Here is a 25,554-nt window from a genome sequence, read left to right on the forward strand (position 1 = left end):
TTAAAGTAATCATCAATATCGTTGTAATCATGCGATTCATCTTGAACTATGTGGGAAAAAAATTTGCCCTAATATGGTACAGTCTCATAGTAACTGCTGACTTATGCAAACGTAATATTCGGTCCGGTATTAAGTTTGGCTGGTGTCATTTGTGAAATTGCCCTGAACCGAATAAAGAGCACGACAAAGAAACTCACGTTATCTTGAACTCTAGCAGGCTGTCACTTAGTGGTGGAAGACCTGCAGTGGATGTGCCAGTCAGTCCTGAACTGGGCTTTTATTTAAATATTGCCTGTAACACCACTAATTAATGAAGCCTAATTAATTAAGGATATGCTGTATGAGGTAGCTAGTTAGCCGGACATGCTAACATTAAGAGATGAACAACGTTTAGCAGGAGAAACCACAATCTGGAACGGTTGCTGCTCCTTCTCATTAGCTTGGGGAATATTTGATCCTTGAAAAGAAAAGTGTGAATTTGGATATAAAAGCCACAGGAAAAGGCTTTATTTCTGTCAGCGAGTGATACTGCTCACCCAGAGACACAAAGCAACAACACAAAAAGGCGTTTTTCATTTAATGGAGCCATTAAGGGATCTCTGAAGGGACCTCTTTGAATATCTGACATTAAAGCAGCACAAGGCAATTTCACAAACTGGCAGCTGCAAATGGAAGCAAGAGATAAGTACTGGAAATATGTAATGAGTTCAGGCACCAAAACTTCAACTATGTGGCTTCAGTAAAGCTACACTTGGCATGCTCACGTTAACCAATACAGTACCAGAGCTACCTGAGGAGCAGCGGAGGTCCAACGTTGGTCCAACCTGACGGCTTCATTCAACATTCAGAAATGTGTTTTTTGGGAGAGGAAGATTCTTGATGCCATTCAAGACAATCTCACAAGCCAGAAGCTTTGAATTTCTGGAGCATCACTGCCCTGAAATGTGATATGAAGTCAGCAATTGCATATCTTTGTGGTTTGGGCGATCGTTTTTCAGCTGATCAGCCCTTTGAGGGACACTTTTTGGGTGGAGGGAATGTGTTACAGTACATTTCTGAGGCTTCCTTTGTTAAGTCCTCTGGGTGGAGACCATTTCCTTTCACTGTCCATATCCATCGCTTAAATTAAATTAAAACATCTCTCCAGAACTGTAGAACGCATGATCTTTCAGGTGTTTTTTTCTGATTAGAAGATGGAGGATGCTCTGAAACGCCGTCGGGATTTTTTTTGTCTCGCATTGGGTTGTTTCTTAATTTTCCAGATGGCGGGGAAATCCCGAGAGTTTGCCTTGAAATATGCAGAACGACAGCGGAGCTACAGCGTTCCCCTTGTTTAATTGAGTTTCAGTTTTTGGGCCCCCACCTCACTGGGACTTTTGAGTCATCCAACCTCGCTGAGGTTTAATTGCTTTTGGCTGTCGAGCACCTCTGGGAGAAATGCGGCAGCTGAGGAGAATTCCTGTGTTAGGAGGAACTCAGGCACGCTCTCACTGAACTAAGATGCTTTTTCTTAACACTAATGCCGAGAATAAGTTGATTTTCAGACAAGTCTGTATTATGGATATGAACCTCTAGTATCTCTTTATTCATGCTCGTGTCAAACATGTTCATTCCTACTAATCATAGAGTGGAGTCACACCCATCCGTCTGTTCTCCATTGTATGCAACAACAAAATGAAGACAATTTCATTACACAACAGAAAAAGCCATGTGCCCCATGTTCACTAACAAACGTCATCTTGCTCACAAATTCACTTTCTCCTCCCAAGAACTGCCGAAGCTGCTCCTTTGTGCGCCGACATTCAAAGGAGAGCCTTGAATTATTTCTGTCTGTGGCAAGTCTACCCCTTTCTGCGCCGCAGCCGCCGCGTCTCCTCAAATACACAAAAGGGCAGTTTTCTTATTCCACCTTGATTCGAGTGAGCAGAGTCGTGGAGAAACTTTGCGAGAAAAAAAAAAAGAAGCAGAAAGCTCTGGGCTCTGCGAGCTGCTCTTCTGTTGCGTTGCATTTCAACGTGTCTAATGAGGTTTCTAATAATAGTGTCGCTGCGGCTCCTTCCATCGGCGATCCATCCTCAATCTTTGAGCTTTGCTCAGAGATGACTGATAGGCGAGGAGTCAGTGGGCTGCACGCAGCTGATAAGACGAGTCTGCACAACCCATGGACTCCCCTCTAATCTCCGCACACAGTTTGATTCCAGCAGCTTCATCAAGTGCAAGTTGTGTTTGTGTGCGTTTCGGTCCACCTGACCTTGAAAGGCTGAAGAGATGTTATCTAGCTCCAAGAAAGTGGAAGAGTACCGACGGGGCTACTGGGCGTACTCTGACCCTTCAGACTGGTGGATGTCCACAGCAACGATTCAGGGGAAGACATCTTCAGAGTTAGAATGTAATCATCATGACTTTCATACCTAATTAACGGCACTTCTGCAGATATTTTAACCCAAACCACAATCTTTTTCTTCCTCACTAAGTACTTCACGATTTTGTTTTGCATAAACCCAACTGAATAGTTGTGCTGCCCAAACCTAACAAGGTTATTTCCTGTGAAGACGTGAGTTTACTTTGGAAAAGATTGCCTGCATGTTGACACGAGTTGCTGGACTGTTGAAGGAAAACGCACATAAACAAAAAGAGGAGTAATCTTTCCCTCAGATATCTTACGAGCCGGTGGAGGAGGAATGTTGTATGAAGTGCTCAGTATCAACAGCTCCACAATAAAATCTGCTCCGTGGCTTCAACATGTTGTGCATTTAAAATAAATACTGGCTCATTACACCACGCTGCCTCAGACAATGAACCAGGAGCTTCAACAAGAACACAAATGAAGCCGCCAGCAGCCGTGAGAGGCCGTGTCCAGGTGCTGAAAGCTATGCTAGCATGCTGATGTTTACCAGCACGACTTCATTCTACCCGTTAGAGCAAGCAGCAGCTCGGACACACACACACACACACACACACACACACACACACACACACACAGTATATGGGAACTTGAAACAGCTCGTGGCTATGAGCCAAAAAAACTCTAAATATCTCAAAACAATCTAAAATAAAGGATATGCAAAGTCAGAAGCTTGACATGATGTCAGCTGAGCTAAATGAAAGCACCCGATCACGTGGAGTTGATATTTACAGTTTCCAATCTCTCGGTGTGTAAAACCTGTGTTCTCCTGGAAACAAAACACGATCATTCAGAGTCGTACTGGCGATTGGTCCGTACCTGACCTCGGCGGGAGGTCGATCGGCTTCGCCAACAGTCATGCTAATGATGGCGCGCCTCCACCCTGCTGCAGGATCTCAACCTCCCCCGTGCAAAAAAAAAGCAGTTTGTGAGGCTCTCCGCTGCGCTAACGCAATCAAATGCATTACAGCCCATTAACAAACAGCCGCTGCAGGAGTGTAATTGTGATTTAATAGCCTGAGACAGCAGAGGTGGCAAACGGAGGAGGCGAGTTTGATTAAGAGGACGATCATCAAGCGCGAGCCGTCTTTGAGACGTGCATAAACATCCGCCTGAGTGTTATTTATACACCACAACACTCGGATGCTCCTCTAATCTCGTAAGAGCGCGAGTCCCTTCCTTCTTAACGCGGCTCACGCTCGACGGGCCGCTATGAGCCTCGGCTCCAGGCGAAGTTTTCACGCCGCGACAACCAAAACTTGTCTTTTCTCTTTCCGTCTTTGACCAAAACAGAAAAGGGCTCCCGGGACAAAAGCGGCGTCCGCGATGTGAAATTAGGATTTAGAGGCCAATTGAGTTACGGCTCAGCAAACACAAACGCCCAGCGGGGCGTTTCAGCGGCCGACAACCGATGGAGCGTCTGTGGCTCAGTGTGGAGCATCAGCGGCGCAGTGGGGGGGTTGGGAGGTGGCGGTGGGTTTGATGGGTGGCAGGCGAGCTAATCGGGGCAGGTGGGAGTCCTGGGTGCTTTTTTTTGTTATTGGTGAAGTAAACACACTCAGCAGGAAGCCGGGGAAGGAGGAGGGGGTGTCACTCTGTATCTCACACACACACACACACACACACACACACACACACACACACAGCGATGTTGAGATGCTCCAGTTTCTCTCTAGTCTTTTGGGGGTCCTGTAAATGAGCTAATAGATAAATACACACTTTGAAGGCGTTAAAGCTTCATTGAGAACAGCTGGAATTTTTATTTGTTCTAAGTGTGCGTGGGTGTGTGTGTGTGTGTGTGTGTGTGTGTGTGTGTGTGTGTTTGGGGAGGGGCCAAAGCGACTGGACAGGAAGTGAGGTCGGCAGAGGTTAATGAGGTGAAAGCCCGGAGGAGAGGCTCCTCAGAAAGCCGAGGGAGAAGAGCGGAGGGAGCGTGGACGGGCTCCATCGTTAAGTACATATTTGTCTGGCTCAGGAAACGCAATCGTATCCCTGAATTAAATGTTGTCCTCGTTATCAGATCCTTCTACGGTGGAAAACACCCCACGCTGACTCATCGCAGTTATCGCTGTCACAGCAAATCCGGGCGGCAACTGGAGGTGAACTGGTCTCTAGTTTAGAGGTAAGTCTTGTTTGCTAGGAACAGTTTAATATGCTGTTTAACTCACGAAGGTAACTCGACATCCAAGTAAACTCCTAATTGAGGGAAGGCCGTTAGTTCTGCTGTATTTTGGTCGTAAGCCAAATAGCGATAATGACCCGTTGATGGTGTCTGAAGACAACCAATGTCCTCTGGGAGGAAGAATTCATCCTCCGGGAGCCTTAAATGCCTGAACAACATCTCGTGGCAATCTATCCAAAAATTGTAGACCAAAGTGGTCGAATAAATTTAATTTGATATGGCAGAAGAGCACACACATGATTGTTCGCGTGTCCCCAGTGCGTCGTTGGCTCCGGCCCACTGCAGCGTACGAGACGTTGACTGATATCAGCGCCGCGGAGGAGATACATTTAGAGCTCAAGCAGGCGATGAGGACTCGCTCTCTCTGCCGACAACATGCTCAAACATGTGTCGGGCTTGGCTCCGGACCAAAAAGGGGCCGAGCCGGGAAGCAGATGGCGAGGAGAGGAGGTGAAGCGGGAGGTCAGCGGTCTGGACGTGGTCCAGGCTGAGGATCAGACATATGGCAGAGCGGGCCGGAGAGGAGGGGATGCTGGAGAAAGATGAGGGGATTCCACTTCACGGGAATATATAGTTTTTAATCCGAAGTGTGGACGTTCAAGTACTTAATGTCGAGATTAAATGTGGAAACAGCTCCGAGCTTCGCAGTGGAAGCTCCACATGGCGAGCTGGAGCCGACGCTGGCGAGCAAAGCGGCCTCCAGCAGAAGAACACGAGTCGGGAACTTTTCTGGCGATTTGGCGGCCGCTCGCCGCAGAGACATTCCACGAAGGAGCGTGAAAAGCTCTTCCCGTTGTTCCCACAGCCTCCTGCACACAGTCCCCCCCATGGAGGGCAGCAGTGAGCCGACGTGAAACTGATCTGAGGACACCGTGCTGGATTACATGAGCGCGGAAGTGAAGAAGTGGGATTTATTAGGACAAAGTCTGGACTCATTCATAACACTGACACGCTATCAGGTGATGTTCCGGGTGGAAGTAGCCGGTTTTCATTGTGTTACAAAGAAGATAAAGCACATTAGTCTTCCTTAAAAAAAGGAAAAATGGGTTTCATAAGCGCTCGCCGCTCAATAGCAGTTTTGTTCCTGCGATCTCATTCGGCCTCGTGTGACCAGTTGGTGTTACAAAAGTTACATAGGTTCACTTTAAAGTCTGAATAAATAATAAATAAGGATGCTTTTGAATATTTAATGCCACAGAAAAGCTTTGGGACGATGAGTTAACATGAATAGCCTTGACTCAACCGAACGACTGTATGAATAGTGCGGAAGCAGAAAATGTGAGTTTATGATTTTGTCTCATTTCCCAAAGAAAGATGTTTGTATTTCTGCTTCATAACCTGGAGTTGAAGCGTTCTCTGGCTCTCGCCACCACGGCGCTGCACTGTTACTCAGCATTTTAGACTAAGCCGCTGTTTTCTTTGTTTTGTTGTGTGTGTGTGTGTGTGTGTGTGTGTGTGTGTGTGTGTGTGTGTGTGTGTGTGTGTGTGTGTGTGTGTGTTCCCGTGTTGCAGCAGTCCATTCATAATGAACTAAAGGCTTGTCGTCTGCGGCCTCTCAGCCACAGGGAACACGTTCTCCTCCTCATCCTCTTTTCTCAAGACCTTCAGCAGAAAGCGTATTCTGGAAGGAAAAAAAAAAGGCCCATTGTTTCGCTTTCAGCCGTCTCTACTTTACAGCTGTGCATGACTGATTATTTGAGGCAGGAAGATTGTAGGGGGGACAATGCACCACCAGTTTAGACCTATTGATCCACACGCTCCCAGTCTGTGGGCCCCAGCTGGTCGAGTAGGAAAATTAAAAACTGCGTGTGTGTGTGTGTGTGTGTGTGTGTGTGTGTGTGTGGCTGGGGGTTGAACATAGCGGCTGCTCTCGCACACAACTTGGGGGAAGCTTGCCTTCATATTTATGCGAAACTCCGAGAGCGTGTGAGGACGTTCTTTGCCGGCTTCACTGAGACGCCGCGCAGAAACAAAACAACTCACTTCCCTCCTCCGCCTGGAGTTCAGCCGGTCGATCTCACATGAGGAGCAATATGCGGCTGATTGACGATCCCTCCCGCTCAATCGAGTTGTTGCTTTGGCCAGAACGGTCCATCCTGGCAATCTTATTTCTTAATCAAGATGGAGGGGAGAAAGAGGCTTCTTCGCTCATACAGAGATGGAGATGAATAGTTTCCATCTCCCTCTAAGTCTGTTACTCGCAGACGGATCATGGTATTTATTCTGTTGAGCACTGGAGAGTGGGAAAAGGCCATTCAGCTTAATATTAAAACTATTTATCACAACTGTGCATGCGGGGAGCTCGTGAGTGACACTTTAAAACGGTCTCAGGCGAGTTTGCCCGTCATGAATTAAAGCAATCAGGAGGTTTATTTAAAGGTTTGATGGACTTATTTGCGTGAAATTAAGAAAAATGCCCGATGAGAAATGGCATCCTGTAAACGTCCGACGCCTTGCAGCTCCTTCTCTAAGCACACGGTTTGTCACTTGTCAGATTAACGGGCTGCAAGGCCGCTGTAAACAAAAGAATATGAAGGCACGGTTCCCTAATTCTCTTTTCTTCAGACGATGTTTGTCATTTGGGACCGAGCTGCCAAATGCTACAATGCAGCTCAACCTTTCCATGTGCCAGATTAGGAGTGGCTTCTTGTCACATTTCTCTCACATAAATGCCACCACTGTGTGTGTGTGTGTGTGTGTGTGTGTGTGTGTCAGCCGATTTGTCTTGAGTTTTCTATTAAACATTACGAGTTTAGAGCCCATGCTGTTCACCCTGTGAGGAGCACCGAGTGTCCGAAACAAACTTCATGACGATCCATCCAACAGTTGTGAAGATGTTTCACTTCCAACCAAAAAATGTCAAATTGTGGCCGTGCTTAATAACCAAAGTCAGAGGGTCGGTTCATCTGGGAACCATGAATGACGGCAGGAAATGGTGTGCCAATCCGTCATATAGACGTTGATCTATCTCACAGGATATGTGAAAGCGTTGACCTGCTGGAACAAAAGAAGGGGAGGATGATTCATCCTCTGGGGAGCATGCACGCTTGGCCCCGAATTCCTTGGCAATCCATCCAACAGTAGTGGAGATGTTTAACTTTACAAAAAACTAAAATACCAACCTCGTGGTTTGCCGGAGGGAAAGTAAAAAGTCATTCAGATTCCACTGGAGACCATGAGTGCCTGTTGCAAATTTCTCTGCAATCCGTGCTGTAGCTGTTGAGATATTTCATTCTGGTTGTGGCGGACCAACCGACATTGCCATTCCTTAAAAAACCACAACACTAGCGAGCCTAAAAAAAAAACATGCCCGGTGTATCTGAACAGCTGCAAATCATATGAACCCGATCTTGGGAAAACGGCGGAAATCACTCACAGCACATCTGCAATCAATGGATTAGCTCACTCCACCTCCCAGACTCACAGCACGGCTGGTGAAATGAGCCGCTGTGGGACACGACCAGGAGAGGACGGGGTGGACTGCAGACCCGCTGAACAGACTCTCTGCCAGTTCAGGCCACGGCTGGGTTGTTTAAGACCAGAGCTTTGCTTCAGTCGGATTCCTTCCTCATTACAGTATCTGGGTCAGGCTAAACACCGTTACCGGCTGGACCCGGCTGCAGAGTCAGGGAGAAGCTGCTGTGTTCATGTCGTAAGGCGACGTGTCGGTCCACCGCCGCGATCACAGCGAGTCAGAGATGAGCAGCTGCAGTCGTGCATTTCAGAGTGTATGAAAAAGAACAACAATGGAAGAACAATGGCAAGAAACCAGCTTTTTCCAGTTAGTCGTGTACGTCACTCAAACGCTCAACATGTCAGACGTCCTGGTTTATGTGACCATAATCTGGGTGGAGAAAGTGTAATATGAGCTACATCTTGCGCAGCAGAGTATGTGTTATGTGTCCCTTGTGTTTCTGGTGAAATAAAGCCAACTCTAGAAAGGAGACGTTGCTGTGTCGTACAGGACTGGCATCCAACCTGATTACTGCTGTTGTTTTGCTGAAAGTTCTTCTCCAAACCTTATGAATGCATGAACGACATCAGATAGCACTTAAGGCTGAAAGGAAAATGTCTTTTTTTGTTGTTTTACTGAGAACACGGAGACAAGATTGTTACCTCTGTCATGTCTTTACACTAAAGATCAAGCGGTTGTTAGCTTAGCTTAACACAGAGACTGGAAACAGGAGAAACTACTATCCTGGTCTTGTCCAAAGTCTCACGATTCTTTATTTGGTTTTTAATTTTTAGATTTGATTCACAGTTTTTATCTATGAAAATACCTGCTTTAATCCATGTTTGTTGGCGTTTAGCCTTTCAAAAACACTTCATTCAGAGAATATATTGGAGGATGTATTCTTTGAGTGATGGTCATACAATATGACTACACACATTCATAGCTTCATCCGAAAACCTCAATAAAAGCTTAGAATGTTACAAAATATATTATTTTTCCAAGTGAGCGGTGGAAATAAGCGCTTCATTTAGTTTTTTGGGCAGTACAGGGTTTTACCGAATGGATTAAATGTTCTCCCATTTTGGCAGCACGCTGTGCAAGCATTCATGAGAAACCACCAAATCATTTTTTATAAATTAATATGCAAATGTGTTGAGCAAAAATCGATACTGTGGTGTTTAATGTCTGTTTGTATCTCTGTTCTTTTGTTTAAAAAGAAAAGCACCACAAATAACGCTAACATGTTGTATTTTGTTTGTTTAATCTCTAAAAAAAATAGGGCGTAATATTACAAGTTATGGTTTCATGTGTTTCAACCAATCCAGGCTAGCGGTTTGCAGCTACGCTAACTAGCTCGTAGCGATAGCCTCACGTTGCCTCAACAAGAACACATTCCCTAAAATGTTGGACTCAGCCTTAACTTTCACGATTAAAAAGACTAAACATGAACAGGACGCAGGACTCATCTAAATCATCTCTATATCCGAGCTGCAGTCCACTTAGAACAATAAGAAATTAGTCTTAAGAATACAAATTAGACTGAAATCCCATTTAAATGCATGTTGCTTAAACGTTCCTCCATGCGACCGTAAGCAGCACAGTTGTGCGTCTTTCATCTCTGACATTTATTTCTCACCTGACAGCCCTGTTTTCCTGCCCCCGACAACCTAATTCATCACAGGCCGTGTGTATGTGATGAAGTCGCTCCGTGATATATGGGCTCGCTGCGTGAGGGAAAGCAGTCTGCATGCTCGGCAGCCCGCGGGAATTCACCAAGGCCTGCGCGGCATTGTCTGCTGCCAGCGATACTGCAGCCTTTCACGCAGACGAGACGATGGAGTCTGACTCACAGAGAGCGTTTTGTTCCACTCAGCTGCTACAAAACCTGCTTTTCACTGCGATGTCAAGACGGTCAGGACTCAAGTCAAACTTGTTTCTCTCTGAAAGGAAACACCGTGGAGCTGAATGTTAACTCCGCTGTGTAAATGCTCCACTATTTAAACCCATTTAGTGTACAACCTTTCTGTTTAGTTTGTTTCAGTATGTTCAGTTAACACAATGCGTTTCCTTTCTCGTGCCTCTGTACCTCGTTGTGAGCTAACGCTACATTAGCAAGCTAACATTACATTAGCAAGCTAACAACCCTGTTTATTCGTTGTCAGTTAAATTGGTTCATGAAAAAAAATTACATTTTTGGATTTGTTCCTCTTTTATCTACATTTTAAACTAAGGCTTATAAAGAGTTGTATATAGATATTTGCACAGTGTTTAATGACAAATCCCTCATCGTATAACAATTAAACTTTTGGTTGAATATATTTATTTTGGTTGACTAGGTTGTGTATTCCAACCTATTCAACCAATTGTTGTGTTAACCTGAAGAATTTACTCAAGATTTTTATGTGTTTGTATCTACCTTGTTTTGTTTTTTTGTATTTGCAATATCAGAACTGAAGAACTGAAGACTTAAAGCAGCATGTACAAAACATTTTCAAACCAATAAAAAGCTAAATAATCGTCCTCTTTTCTTTGACCTGCTTGAACACGATTGGTCGAGACTACTCGGACTACAAATGTGAACCAGAACACTTGTGACACCCACATGGTATCCTGTGTTGATGGAGATTAGTGCGTCTGTCCTCAGACTCGAGAACAAAGGTCTCGCTCCAGCTTACTGTGAATAAAATGCACTTTTGCAGGTTTTGCCTGAAGGACTTGTTGCTATGACCACAGCTTCATATAACCTTTAAGCCGGTCTCAAAGAACTGAACAAATAAAGTTTTTCATTGAATCACAAACAATGGAAATAAGCCAATTCAGTGATCTATATACAAAGTCCAGGGATTTACAGTGTTGTTGACGAGACGTCCGGGCATCAATAAACCACGAGACGGACAGCCGGGATCCACCAGAGCTCCCAGAATCCACCGGGAAATATGAATGTGTGGTTTAACTCCAGTCATGTTTGTGTACCACACAAGGAAAAAAAAGAGCTTTTGTTCCAAGAGCAAATAAAGGTTAATAACTACCTCCATCGTTGAGCCGCGGGTCTTTGTCTGAGCGTTACAGAGCAGGAGAGCAGCAGGCTTTTTATACACCTGTGCAATCACGTCAACGCAGCGCAGGTGTGCTTTGTCCTGACGAGGCCAGCTGAAAGAGGACGGAAAAGCTTTGTGCCTTAAATGGGAAATAAACCATTGATGATGGGATTTCTTTCTTTGATAAAGTTCTGTGACCGTATTTTTGCAAATTAAATGTAACCTTAAAAGAGGAAGTGGATTATTTCTCCTCCACCCATTCTTGTAACCATTGCTTCCTTTAAATATTTAAATATATATAATATATAATATACCTTGTAACTCTGCTGTGGCTTCGTAGAAACGTGTTGCATGCCTTCATGAAAGACTTTATGCTTCATTTCAACACTGCAATGATGGCGAAGCTCCACAAAATTAAACTACGAGGCCTTGAATTCACTTTTTTGGTTCCTGTGTCTACATGAAATATCTTTGGTCCACCATTAAAACATCCTGTATGTGTAGAACAATTGACTGAATATTAATTCCAGCTATTGTTGCAATCTGAAGTCAACATGCTTGATACCAGAATAATACCATCAGTCACTCAATCGCTTTGCAAATATTTTCTCTCAATGAAAAGCAAACGCACTTCTCTTCACTTCCATTTGCATTTATTCTAAAGGGAAAATATATAATTCAATAAATACTGCGGAAACAACATTGGCAAAGACATCTGAAGGTGACATCAACATTCAAGAAAACATGACAATGCACACGGGGGAAAGAGACGACAGATTGGGAAATCAAGATGGAAACAGAGCTGCTCAGTGTTACAGCGCGGCCGTTTGAACGAGATGAATCCAGGAAGTTACATTAAAAGTGCATCAATACCGTTGATATTCAAACAGTTCCTCAATTGCGCTGTTGGAGGAAAAAAAAACAAAAAAACAAAAACACATTTACATTGTAAACACTGTTTCTTATATTCAAATTGACGCCCATTTCTTTGTCTGATTCGAGTGAAGGCCCGGTCACAGCTGAAGGTGGAAACAGCAGTTATTACTCCTCGTCTTCGCAATATTTGTTGCTCTAAAGAGGCGGAAGCTAATCACTGAGCTGCTGTTGCGCTAACCGCTAACGCACTCAAATTAGCTCCTTTTTTTTTCCGTCTATGCCAACGACTCCGCCTCTGGCGTTTTGTTCATTGTACAATCAAGTAGTGCCAATTTGTTTTCATTATTTATTAAGCTGCAGATTATTTTCCTTCCTCCATTCAGTCTGTAAAATGTTTAAAAGCAATGAAAAAAACGACAATTAATTGATGGATCCGAGCGGTTTGCTGGCGTGACGGGGCCTTCATGAGTTTAACTACCAGCGCAGTCTGAACATTTCAGGGAGCTTTGGTGTTTTCAGCCTCTAATACTCAAGCTTTAATTGTTGCTTGCACACACACTCCCTCCCTCCCTGAAGTGCGGTGAGAAAATGACTCATAGCTCAAACCGGCTGTCAGCCTGCAGGACAAATTTACACAATTAGACACATTTTCACTTCGACTAAAGCTTTCAGACTCATTAAGGGTCCATTAAAGGTATTTAAAACGTGTGATGACAGGTATTTGCGTTTTTCCAATTTCAAAAAGTGTCCCTAATTGACACTGCATTTGTTTGTATAATGGACTTAAGGGATTGTCGGAGAAATCCTGGAGGCCGACCCACAGCTTTGTATCTGTCGCCGGGACGTTAACGGGGCACAGAATGGCGGTCCGACTGCTACAAACGTGCAGTTATTGACTCGAGAATCGCTCAGCGTGGTGCTGAAACTAAACAATGATGCGGTTACACAACGATGACTTCACATTATACCAACGACACATCAAGAGACGGGAACACACAGCGTCAGGTTTCCTTCGTGCAGCACTGAGAAGTTCTTCTTTTGTCTGACAGTTACAGGAACGAGGGGAAGGGGGAGGAGGGAGGAGTGAATCGGGTTCAAACTAAGTCCTTCGAGCAAAAGGTCTTTGATCCGGCACAAACCGCTCCCCCGATCGCCTTCAAACGATCACATGCTCTCAAACCCCTTCTTCCGTTCACAAAATAATGACATCACTCTTGCTGCTCGTTTCCTGCCCGTGTGGAAAGCCTCGACCGCGTCCGCTCCGTCCTCCGTCCGGGGGAAGCGGGTCACTTCCCCGAGCACGTAGCATCGCTGACGGATAGCTTCCTCGTCTGGCGGGGCAGGGTGGGGGTGGGGGAGGCGGGGCCACGTGGGTGGGGATGCTACTACGCGTTGAGTTTTCACCGGTGCAGAGTATTCCAGCAACATGAACATGAATTGAAGCTTAAAAAATATCCTTCCGAGACAAACAAGGGGTCTCTAGCATGCAGGAAAGAGCGCCGCCCCGCAGCTTCCTGCTCGCACGGCGCCCCGTCCTCGCTCTCAGTCCCGATCCCCGCGAGTCTGATCGGTCACATGACCGAGCAACTTTTGGCTTTGTCCTTCCGCAGGTCCGAGGCCACGGCCGCCAGGTCGGGCCGGCCGGGCATGTGTGAAATCCTCTTGTTGCCGCGGGTGGTCTTGCTGCGCTTGACGTTCTTGCTGCTCTTGTTGATGCAGGCCAGCGTGGCCACGTGGAAGATGTCCCGCACGCTGTTCTCCGACTGCTGCGCCGAGCACTCGATGTAGGGCGCCGAGAGCTGCTTGGCCATGCTGGAACCCTGGGGGCGGACACAAGAGGTCAAACGGGGTCACCGTACCGGAGAGAAGGGGGCTTGTAGGTCAGGTTAATGAGAACGACAGGATTTTTGTTCCTCAGCCGTGGCTTTAAGTGGAGCAGCAGGAAACTGTGTCATTTACAACTCGGCATACCTGGTCGTAAGACACCGGCGTCTGTCTGTGGTTGGAGAGCTCCACCAGCGTGTTCAGGTCCGTGCGCAGGTCCGACTTGCAGCCGACCAGCAGCATCTTGGTGTTGGGACAAAACTCCTGGATCTCCCCTTTCCACTGTGGAGGAAGACAAACGCTTGCGTCATGTAACAGTCGAGGGGAAAACAATGTCTGCTGCTGCCGTTTGCTCTATTTTCCACGGAAATCGAGTGGATTTCCAGAATGACCTGATACAACGTCCCATGACTTCCCTCCCCTCCCTCATCACCCGTTCCTTTAAGCACAAAGGTTAAAGCTGCCACTTCCTGGAGCCCCTCACGCTTTTAACCCTGGAAGGGAAATACAAATAATCCCCACGCTTCCTCCCGGACAACAATAAACGCTTTGTGATCGATGGCATTTCTCAGGGGCTTTAAGCCGAGGCTAATGTGCCTCAGGGCCGGCTGGCCGGCCGGTCAGGGATCAAGATCATCAACGTCCAAAGAGGAAGTTGTTTTGCACAATGTCGGCCATGTTTCGCCATAATTCTAATCTAGATTGTCTGAGACGCGACCTGCGACTGACGCAACGTTGAGGAAAGAAACTTAACTTTGAAAAAACCCCACGACAAAAGCAGGAAGTTCCTTCGAAAAGAGCACATGCCAGGTGTGTTTTACTGGTTGCAAAAACAACTGTTTCACATTCTTTGGCAACTATTTTTCGGAGAGACATCCGAGCCTTCCACCAGTCAGATGACACACACACACACACACACACACACACACACACACACACACACACACACACACACACACACACATCAGCCAGCACGACCGCAGTCAGACGTTAACCACGGGCGGCTCCGTGTGAGTAATTGGCGGCTGCAGCTCGGTTAAGAAGTCAGTCGGTGGAGAGCAGCCGCTCCGAGGGTTTAACCCGGCTCGCCTCCGGTCACACTACATCCCGACATCACAAGATCTGCCGTGACTGAGGCTGCAGAAAGATCTCTTGACTGCAGACTTGGCCTTTGTCAGCGGATCAGACAAAATCAAAGACTTCACAGTGGAGGAATTTAACAGCTCAAAGACATCGGCTGAGTTTATCAACCGCTGGAGGATCCCTCCTTGAATGAATGAGTCAGTAAGGAGTCTGTTTTAAAATAGACAATAAGCAAAGTATGCTTTAGGGTGCGGGTACCTTATGATTCTCTATTGCTATGATACAAACCGCTTCCTCCGTGTTATTCGCTCATTCAGTGTTTTCAGTTCATTGAAACAATTTGCTCGCCTAGAAAATGTCTTGTTCCGTTGTACATAGCTCCGCCCTCTTCATGAAGATGTTTGTCTTTCTAGCTTAATAAACAGAGATATTGTACAGGCCTAATATTTGCCTGAAACTTCTCCTGATTGTCCGGAGCCCGCTTACCTTTTTCAGTACGCTGTCGAGTGTTTCGGGGCGGCTGATGTCGAAACAGATGAGGACGGCGTCCGAGTCCGGGTAGGAGAGAGGCCTCACGTTGTCGTAGTACGGAGATCCTGAAACAGAAGAAAATGAAGAAGTATTCACACATGATGCCGAGCTAATGACATCTCCCTGAAATTGCCCTCGAGGCCTAAGATTCTTCACTGGAGAGGAAATACCTGCATCGAAGTGAGGCTGCAGTAACCTATTCTAATCTACAGAAACACTAACAGATCTTTAATCGATGAACGCGCCCAACTGATTGCTTTAAACTGCAAAGCATTTTTTGGCAGCTATTCTCATCTGGCTTGATCGCAGCTCAGCCATAATCCATAGCAACGGGGCGGGAGGAAAAGAAAACAAATAAAGCCGCATCAGTCGGAAAAATGTGCTGACTACGGTGAGATCACTTGTTGAAGAAACGGAGAACTTCAGAGCGAGGAAGTGACTGCCATGCTCGAAAAGAAAAAACTGAAAACATGTGTGAGGGAGACGCCCATCTCTCCAGCAGACTGAAAGATCTCCGGGGAGGAAGGAGAGCGAAGGGTGGCCTCATGTCAAGGTGAAGTCAGGAGCACGAGACGAGCCAGAGCTGACCACACACACACACACACACACACACACACTAAATTGGCTGCCAAAAAATCCGGGGAATTTTGTTTTTGGTAACCGAAGGTTCCCCTGGGAGGTCTTTTCTAAACACTGCCATGGAGAAAAGTCAGGAATGCACACACACACACACACACACACACACACACACACGCACACACACACAGACACAGACCTCGTGTTCCTAACCTAAACGGTCGGGATGGGAGACGACCCCGTTTATACAATCCGCGCTTCCTTCCAGTTCGGGCCTCGCGTAGCAAAGCATGACGATGGCTGATGTGTGCACAATAAATGAGCCGCTGCTGCACATAGAAATCTCACCCGTATCTATGTCCACAATCACACATAGCCAGGGTTTGAGCCGGGGGAGGCGAGGAGGAACGAGCCGGTGAGGTCACCGCGCCGTCCAACGGGGATAATAAACAATACTGTCGAAACTGTACGCCAACGGAGAGCAACAAAGTGTTTTAAATGGTGTAATAATTATTAATATTATTAGACACAACCTGTTTGTTTGACCTGGGTTGGGCCATTGACAAATACTTCCAATCAATATTTCGGCAATCAATTTCACGAGAAAACCACACACATGAATGATCTTCAGCTCACGTTTAGCACCTTTCTTACAATTGATTTTTCTTTCTTGCTTACAATTATATTTAATTCCTCTAATTGATGCCGCTCACTGCAGTTCGGTCGCGGGTTCAACTTCTGCGTTTAAGCTTCAGTTAGCCAACGTTCAATTTCACAGACTGGCAGAGCAAACTGCTCTCAATTTAGGCATCTGAAGACTCAAGGTCCCACTGCTAGCTAATGCTAGCTGATAGCATACCGTGCTATCAGCTAGCATTAGCTGTCGGTCAGTACTTGACTATTTACCTCCAGCACCTCGAGCTGGAAAAAGTGGACAAATCCCTTTGTCTCCTCTTTGGAGAGCAAAACGATACGATCCGTAAAAACAGAGGATATTGCTAGCGCACCCTATTTAGCCAATCTGGAAAGTACCGAATGTTTACAAGCTAACAGGCAACAGTTTTACATTTGGCAGTAACGGGCGAACGGTGAGACATTGTATGTTTTGGCTAGAAACCGTGAATTCCACAGTCTCATTTCCCGAATGTTGAGACACACCGAGGATGAAGGTAACGTCTGGGTTCTCGATGCCTTTTCCCATTTAGAAGACTGAAAGTCAGTGAGGTATGGACGCCAGGAACAACACAGAATACATTATTTTGATGCCTTGATCTGAACATAATGCGTTTCTGCTTTTCCCCACTCGCTCCCCGAGGATCCTTTGTGCAGCCGTCTGATAGGTGACACCACCGAAACAAAAAGGAGCCGCTATCGCCGACACGGTACAGGAAGTACAAGGCGAGCAGGAACGTGGGATCTCCTGCAAGAATTTATTTCCCATTTTTCACGGCCGCCTCACAATCAATCACAGCCACATTGCATTGTTTGAAGGTTTTTCTTCTCGCTTTCCTTTTTTTCTCCGTCCAGCCTCGACTGCCTGGAACCAATCACTGGGAAAATAAGACCCTGCGACTGAGTCGGTTGACATTTTACGATGAATTGATTCTTTTGACCGACCCAGCGGAGGGGGGAGCACACATATCTGAGTGGCCGGGAGAAGTGTGTGTGGTTTCAATGAGTCTCTGCACATGTCCCTGCGAAATTACCTGGAGATTGATGTATTTATAGCTGCAGATTTTAAGCCGCACAACAGCAACGGCGGATCAGAGTGTGCATGCGGCCGCAGGTCTGTGAACAGTTTTCATTTCAGACGCGTTCAGAGCGTTTTAATTGGAGATTCTTTCTCCATCGTCGTTTACGGAGGAGTCGTAACTGTGCTGAGGTCATCTTCCTGTCAAGCGGAAAGATAAGAGGACATCCCATTGCTAGCACACACACACACACACACACACCAAGACACACACACACACACGACCTGGTGACTGTCGTCTAATTAGCTCCAGTCATTGTTCTCCCACAGGATCTCTAAATCTGGACGAAGACACACACCCCGTCCTCCCTGTCCGCCCTTTAAAACACACACCCTCCGCCCGCTCGCCTGCTCTTGAACACATTCCCCCTCTTGTGTGTTGCTCACGGAGAATGAATGCGACAACGTGAGAGGATACAGTGTACTGTGAGACAATACCCACTGACGGAAAACTAAATGTCTTTCCATGACCGCACAGAAACTTTTCCAAAAAAAAACGTCCTTCCTTCCCGTTGTGCCGAGTTCCTCAACAGCTGGGATGAAAAGCTCCACTAATGAACGCACATGAAACGAGTTGGACCACCGACCTGCTCGACTCGTGTAATTGTGACTCGATATTCAAATCCACCCGACGACAAAAGAATCTGATGTTTCCCTGATGATGCCTGTCGGGAACACGGCTCTGAAATACTGAAATAACCCCGTGATGTTCCAGACATCCCACTTTCTGCTGGAACCCACACACCTACACACACACACACGGCTTACGGACATGGAAATGTACTTTTTATCGCACACGAACACACAGAGTCCTGAGGTAAGCCAGCTGCGACCCGGCAGTCTGGAGGTACGGTCTGGGCAACAGGTCTGCTGATTTACTGCATAGCTAACATAGCTGAGTTAACTGAGCCGAGGGGGGAGCGTGTGTGTGTGTGTGTGTGTGTGTGTGTGTGTGTGTGTGTGTGTGTGTGTGTGTGGAGAGGCGTTAACGCCTTCAGGGACACCTGTGGAAACAACGAGACAGCGACGAACACGCCCCCCCGACACCATTATCAAGCTTCAATGTGTGACCGCTCGCCAGCCAGACGCATTCAACGCAGCGAGGAAGACAAAGAGCGAGGAAGACGGATGTGAGCCGGACCCACATCAGCTGTTGTTGCTGTGGTTACCAAGATATCTGCTGCTGCAAAACGCTGCTGTGTAAAACTTGTCACGGTGTCCAACCGCTTTTATGTGTACTGTGATGTATGCATATTCATTCAATTCAGTTTATTTTATACAGCCCAAAAGCGCGTAAACCTGTAACTGTGATTTACGGGTTTATTTCTGTGTTTTATGATGAGTTAACGAGGCACTTGCGTCTTAGTTCGGTGAAAGAGAGACTTAAGTAATAATAAAAAAGAAAAGGTGTATTGTTGAAGAACAAAAACAGGTGCAAGAATATTTATTCTATTGATTTATTAGACTTAAAAAAGGCTAGGGGGCTTGTGAAAAGTAACTAACGGTGCAGATGGGCCAAAGATTTTAACACAACCCCACTGTAAGATAAATGCACTAGGCACAAACGCGACACATTTCTTTGATAAAGATTGACAAAGTTGTGATTTTGGATCAGAAAATAATTGGAAATGTTGCTCAAGATAACCGTTCGTCTCTGGAAACCATCACATTCAGATGTGGAAGCACCTAAAAAAACGTATATGTGTGATGTATGTAAATGAGCTCCAGGGGTGCCGTTAATGACAGTCGAGGCCACAACAACAACAACAACGTGTGAATCCACTCAACTACACAAACATGGTGGACTTGAAAGGAACGGTCAGACCAAGAAGGCGAGGAGTTCGGTGTCAAGACCGGACACGAATGTTTTAATGTCGGGCGTAACATCACACAGAAAGTCCTTCCAACACATTAGCGGACAGGAAGTCTATTCATCTTTCCCAGAGTTCCTCTGTCCTGAAGTTGATACACCACATGGCCGCCGTCTCTCGCTCGCCGGTCGGCAAATTCCTGTGTGATTCAATTTCCCCCCTTGGAAACGAGGTAGGGCTCCAGCGGACCACGCCACTTCTCTTTTCACTCCGAGGATCCAACCCGGCCGGGTACAATGGGGGTCTTTGTAGGCGAGGAAGGAGAAACCTTTAGTCTGAGGAATGCCAGACATGCGGCTCCAATTCGCTGAGCCCAGAAATGTGATCCAACGCAACAATGGCCGCCGACACGGAGAGCGGAGGGGGCACGGCTCGCAGAGGAGCTGAATGCATGGAGAAGTCCCGCAGTTCAGACGTCCAGCATTACAAGGAACGCGAGGAAAGGACAAACCTGTCCACTATCATCACATGACACCCTTTTAAAAAATGTAATAAACTGCTTTATCTGACTTTTTTCCTCCTTTCCTGTGTTTCAAAGTGGGTCGTCTTTGACTCTGCAGAGTCGGCAGCTGTTCAAATCAACCACGAAACAAAACACAACAAGAAGTTTCCCCTCAAGGTTCCCCCGGAATAAATATTACCAAATGAGATCCATGGGGTCTAACACGTGGGTCTCTTCGGGAGGCCTTGATGTGAAGTTCCTGTGTTCTCCCGATGTGATTTTATTGAAGCTTGCACTCGTCCTGGCTCTGGCACATTGCCTCAAGAGAAGTTGGAACAAACACCTCACACTGATTTCTGAAGAACTGAGCTGCCTCGTGCAGTCCACTCCAACAGAAGTACATCCAGAGTGTTTCACCAGTGTTCAAGCTGATTAAACCAACTCTGGGATTAGCGTTGAAACAATTAGTTGATTGACAGAAATCAGCATTTTTTTAAAGGTATTAATATCTTTATGCTGACTGTGTGTGTGGTTCGGCTTTGATAAACCCACCAAACAGACACATTTAGCAGCTAAAAAGATATCTTTCCTCTGGAGTCTGAAGACTAAACCAGAGCAAATACTGGACTTTAATCCATCACGTGGCCTTAAACTAGACCCTAACTAAATGCTAATGGTGTCTGCTGTATGTGTAAGGAAGCAGATCTTACCAGTCATAAGTGTGTCGGTGTAGTTTTGTGTTTGTAATTTGTCGTGCTGCCCTCAGGCATCCAAAAATTAATACGGATTCAGGTTTGAGAATCAATCAAGTTTACAATAAAAAATAAATATGGATTTGCTGCTTTTTTCTCCATGTGGCTGTGAATTGAATCTTTGGGCTGGACAAGTCTCTTACAGACATCACCTTGGGTTTTGGGAAAGTGGGATTTTTCTTGCTATTTTCTGACATTTAAATAATGCAAACAGCTGCCAGCTGCAGTTTCCCTGCCTGAGATTACCGACATTGCAGGTTTTGAGATGTATTTTTTTTTTGTGCTCATTTCAACTCAAATGATGAGAGGCCTCGGGCACACGGGCCACAGGGGCTGTTCTGTTTACCTTCCACATCCTCCCATCCTCCTGTTTACCTCTCACGCGCAACACCTTCGCAGCACATTCAGACATGTGGGCAGACAGCATTAACCACTTCCTCTGCTGGTGAGAGACGTGCGGAGCATCAAAGCGCCCCCATCGGGGCCCCGCCCTGAGGCCTGGGAAGCAGAGCTAGCGCCGACAAGCCGGGTGAGGGGGGGGAGCAAATGGAAGGCAATACGACAGGCAGGCATTTACCTTAATGACCTGAATTACTCCCATCACCCTCCCTTTTTAAAACACACACGGCAGCCATCTCATTAGGCCACTCGTCACCGCAGAACAAAGACCACCACGGTGTGTGTTTGAGATGGAGGGGGATGGATTGTTGGTCTTCATCTCTGCGTCCTGGTCTTTGTCCCAGTGCATGCTGGGGTCACACACACACACACACACACACACACACACACACACACGCAGCTCCCTGCACACCTCAGGAGATAAGGGATCGATTGGATTGGCCACGGCCGATGGGTTGTCTCTACAAAGGGGACCAGTCAAGCCGAAGGCCGTATCAATCAGTCTCTGGGTGTGTGTGTGCATGCTGGGTGGGGGTGAGGATTAAAGGACGTGTGGAGGGGGTGATTGGCTCCATCTCAGACCCGCTGATCTAATAGGAACGCGCCCCACCCTCGCTGCTTTATGAAGCGAAGAGAAAAAGAAAAATGGCTCCAGGCGATCGTCCAACACAGCGCAATAAAACAAAATTCTCACACTGGCCGACTTTCATTTATTCTTCCTCCACACATACACACACACACACACACACACACACACACACACACACACACACACACACGTAGGGGCCAAAGAATTTGAAACCCGACCTCCCTGCTTTTGCTCGCTTGCCGAGTTTGGAAATGAGAGCGACTTACTGTGAAGCGAACGTCTAACTTCAGGCCGCTTTTTGCGGTTCAAAATGATTACTCAAAAAAACATTTGCGCAAACTCTGTTGAAGACGAGTCCGCGGGTTTGCGTCTCTCTTTCACGCAGAGCTTTAAAAGTTGCACAAAGTCGCTCAGGAATTCCAGCAACAGCTGGCTGTGTGCTTGTCCCCGCCCATGACACACACACACACACGCACGCACACACACCACATGCTCACACACATGCAACATACGCCTCGCTCACGCCTGACTGCTGTGCTATTCACTGCCTGGGCATTGATGGATGGGAAAGTGGGTTTGTTTACACACTCACATATCTAAGCACACACAGGGGAGTGTGTGTGTGTGTGTGTGTGTGTGTGTGTGTGTGTAAGGGAGGTGGGGGGGTTGGAGGCAGCAGCTGGTTTGGACCCCGAACACAAAGTTCAACCAACAAGTGATAAAAAGCTGTGGACACGCGTTGCACAACAAAACTTTCCCCCCCTAAAAAAAAAAAACGCAGTGGGAAGAATTTCAGAAGTGTGTTCTCCAGATGTACGATACGTGCGCTCCGCCCGGCCTGTCATTATCTTTCCTTTCCTGCTTCGGCTTTTCCTCAGCCAGGAAGGAATCCTAAATCTAATCCAGCGCTTTGATGCATTTCACACACTGAACACACTGAAACGTTTCGATGTAGGTAGAAGGTAAACCACTTTCCTAATCTGAGTTGGGGGGGGGGGGGTCTGGCCTGTGGCACCAGAAACTATAGACTATGTGTGGAGGATTAACAGCTTTGTTGATTAAAATGGGTCACAGATTAATTTCGTTATTCAAAAATGAAAGCATGGGCCTTTTTAAATGTCATGATTTGGATATTTTTCAGGGGAAATACGTCAATGTTAATTCATGAAGACAAGGACAAACACTGATTCAATTTGACCCCCCCCCCCCCCCACACCTCTCCCCAACCACATCTCCAAACAGCATGTCCACAGGGGTCACACAGGAATTGTGCAAGCGACCTGCATGTTTGGACATGTCCGGACATATCAGCAGAATTGATTCGCAATGAAGATGAAGCACACCGGAGAGGTGATAGGAGGGAAGGAAAGGAGGGAAGGGAAGGATCAGAAGGGGTCATAATTACCTGAGGTGTCCCACAAACTGAGCTCAATCCTCTTCGTGTCGATTTCAAAACTGGCTGTGTAGTTTTCAAACACCGTGGGGACGTAGCTCTGCAGGAAACACAACATAAAATGCATAAACTTTTCGTGGAAATGACTAAAACGAGGAACAATGTACAATAACTAACACTCAACTGGTATCGTGATGCTACAGCACCGCTACCACCACTATACGTGCATTTAACGCACACATGCATGCACCACATCATATGAGCTCGGTATAACATTCAATGCGTGTCCTTCGTCATCATTGGGGCGCCACATCCGCTCCCACAAAACACGCACGAGGCGTTTCACCGCGCGCGCTCACGCGCAGGTTAATTAGCGTCACGGCGGTCGGTGCGCGGGGTTTCGGGGTCTCACCTCGGGGAAACAGTCCTTGGCGAACACGTGAAGCAGGGCGGTCTTCCCGCACTGGCTGTCTCCCACCACGACTATCTTACACTTCACACTCTGACTGGGCTCCATGCCGGATTTCAGAGATAGTTTCTGACACGAGCGTCTCTCCTTCATTGATTTCAGAAATACAATTAAGTGTAAAAGTCCAATCCTGCGCGCGCGTGTGTGTGAATCGTTTAGAGATGAAAAGCAACAGAAGCGTCTCCTGTCCTCCTCGTCCGGTGTCTCGCTTGCTCTGTGCCGGTAAATGCCATTTGCCTTTATTTATAACGTCGTAGGGAGCCAATGGCAGCGGCTCTCCTCCTGTCAGGACGAAGCTCGTCCCTCCCGCGTGCCCTGTGCGCGAGCCACTCAGCCCGCAGGACCTTCCTCCGTCATGGCGCCCCCTTTCGGACGACCACCACTTTTACATGACACACAACCATAACTAACGTTATAAATCATAATAATTAACTTATAGTACGCGAAAGATAGTGAGCTCAGGGTCTCAATATGTAAAATGATCAAAAGAAACTGATTTTAAAACTCTTTTTTTGACTTCCGGTCATGTTTTCACAACATGCCCGGAAGTCAATTAACTCATAAAGCTGCTAGCTTGTTAGCTTGTTAGCTAAACTCGCTAACTAAAATTCAGCATTTAGTTGAATGAAGATTACTCAAAAGTAAACCATAAAAGTAAACCTTTCTTAAAAACAATTGAAATATAATTATTTGTTGAGGCACTAAAGAAAAGTCAAGATGCTTAATATTCAACATAAACTTGGGCTTTTAGTTCACGTTTGAAGTCATTATAACATATGCTCCTTAGATAGTTTTCTTTATGTAAATTATAATACAATATGTAAAATAAAAATGACTCCTATTCGTACTCAATTAGCTGAAGTTTTAACGTTTCCCTTTTTTATTTGCAACAACAAAACCCTTAAAACTAACTTGGTTTATGTAAGATCCTACTCTGTAAATAATAAAACACCTTTTGCATTTTTAAGTGGAAACAAACCGTTTTTAATTGAGGCGTTCCCTCAACACAGGCGAAATACAAAATAAGAATACTTATAGAGTGACCTTCATGAAAATATTTACTGCATACATAAACTCAAAGATAGGATTGTTAAGCCCAAAATAAATCAAATTGAAAGAACGGAGTAGTATATTTTGTAATGGCATGTTGCATTCCATGTTCCCTTCTGGATCACAAGTCGTCTCTCTTCCTTTAAAATCTCCTGTAATGCTCCGGATAAATTTGAAGCACTAAAAGTGTTGCACTGCATATACCACTGGGAAGAATTATTCACTCATTAATATACACTTTAAGGAATATGCTGATTGTGTCAGTTTCAATAAAAAGAAGAGTGCTTTAATTTTGTTTCTGCTGGAGTGTACAACAAAAGGCTCCTTAAACTCACAGTTATCCCAAAAGTGACGCAGCAACACGCCGTATTATCGACATTCCTCTTTGCACACGTTTCACTCCATTCCTATGGCGAATGAGCCCTCGGGCTCCGAGTTAGCTGAACATTGTGAGCAGGTATTGATTGGAGGTTTTTTTCTGTTGGAGCGATCGTAATTGGGAAACCAATAAACCCAGTGAACCCAGTTTCTTATTTCCTTTTCGAGCAGCTTTGGTAGTTCCCCTCATTATCGGTGAATAATACACACATTTATTGTGGCACACACAGCCGGGGAAAACGCAACATTTCCTCTTATGAGAAGACACAAAAAAAGGGGAAAATTCAAATGTTTAGATTTCCCTTCGGGCTTGATTACGCTTTTCTATCTTTCTTTAGAGTGTGAACAGACACCCTTCTGGTCTCAAGGCAGCGTTCTGCATCAGCTCTCCCCTCTGTGACGGAGTGATTGGACTCTCTGTGTTGCTGGCAGCTTTTTTCCTTTACAGTGAGACAGCTCCACCCTGCAGGCTGTGTGGTGGGAGTCCCGTCTG

General features: G+C 46.1%; 1 protein-coding gene across 1 annotated transcript; it reads right to left on the bottom strand.

Moving 5' to 3' along the window:
- Nucleotides 1-11,732: 11,732 nt before the first annotated feature.
- On the bottom strand, nt 11,733-23,901 carry rnd3a (Rho family GTPase 3a). The gene is made up of 5 exons (XM_068590565.1): nt 23,577-23,901; nt 23,177-23,264; nt 15,348-15,457; nt 13,926-14,060; nt 11,733-13,774 (listed from the first exon to the last, which is right to left on the bottom strand). The coding sequence occupies exons 1-5, from the start codon at nt 23,724-23,726 to the stop codon at nt 13,526-13,528; spliced, it is 732 nt and encodes a 243-aa protein (XP_068446666.1). The 5' UTR covers nt 23,727-23,901; the 3' UTR covers nt 11,733-13,525.
- Nucleotides 23,902-25,554: the final 1,653 nt, after the last annotated feature.

Source organism: Clinocottus analis, unplaced genomic scaffold (assembly GCF_023055335.1).
Source record: "Clinocottus analis isolate CAN_PGR_092001 unplaced genomic scaffold, fCliAna1.0.p SCAF_24, whole genome shotgun sequence".
Taxonomy (NCBI): Eukaryota; Metazoa; Chordata; class Actinopteri; order Perciformes; family Cottidae; genus Clinocottus; species Clinocottus analis.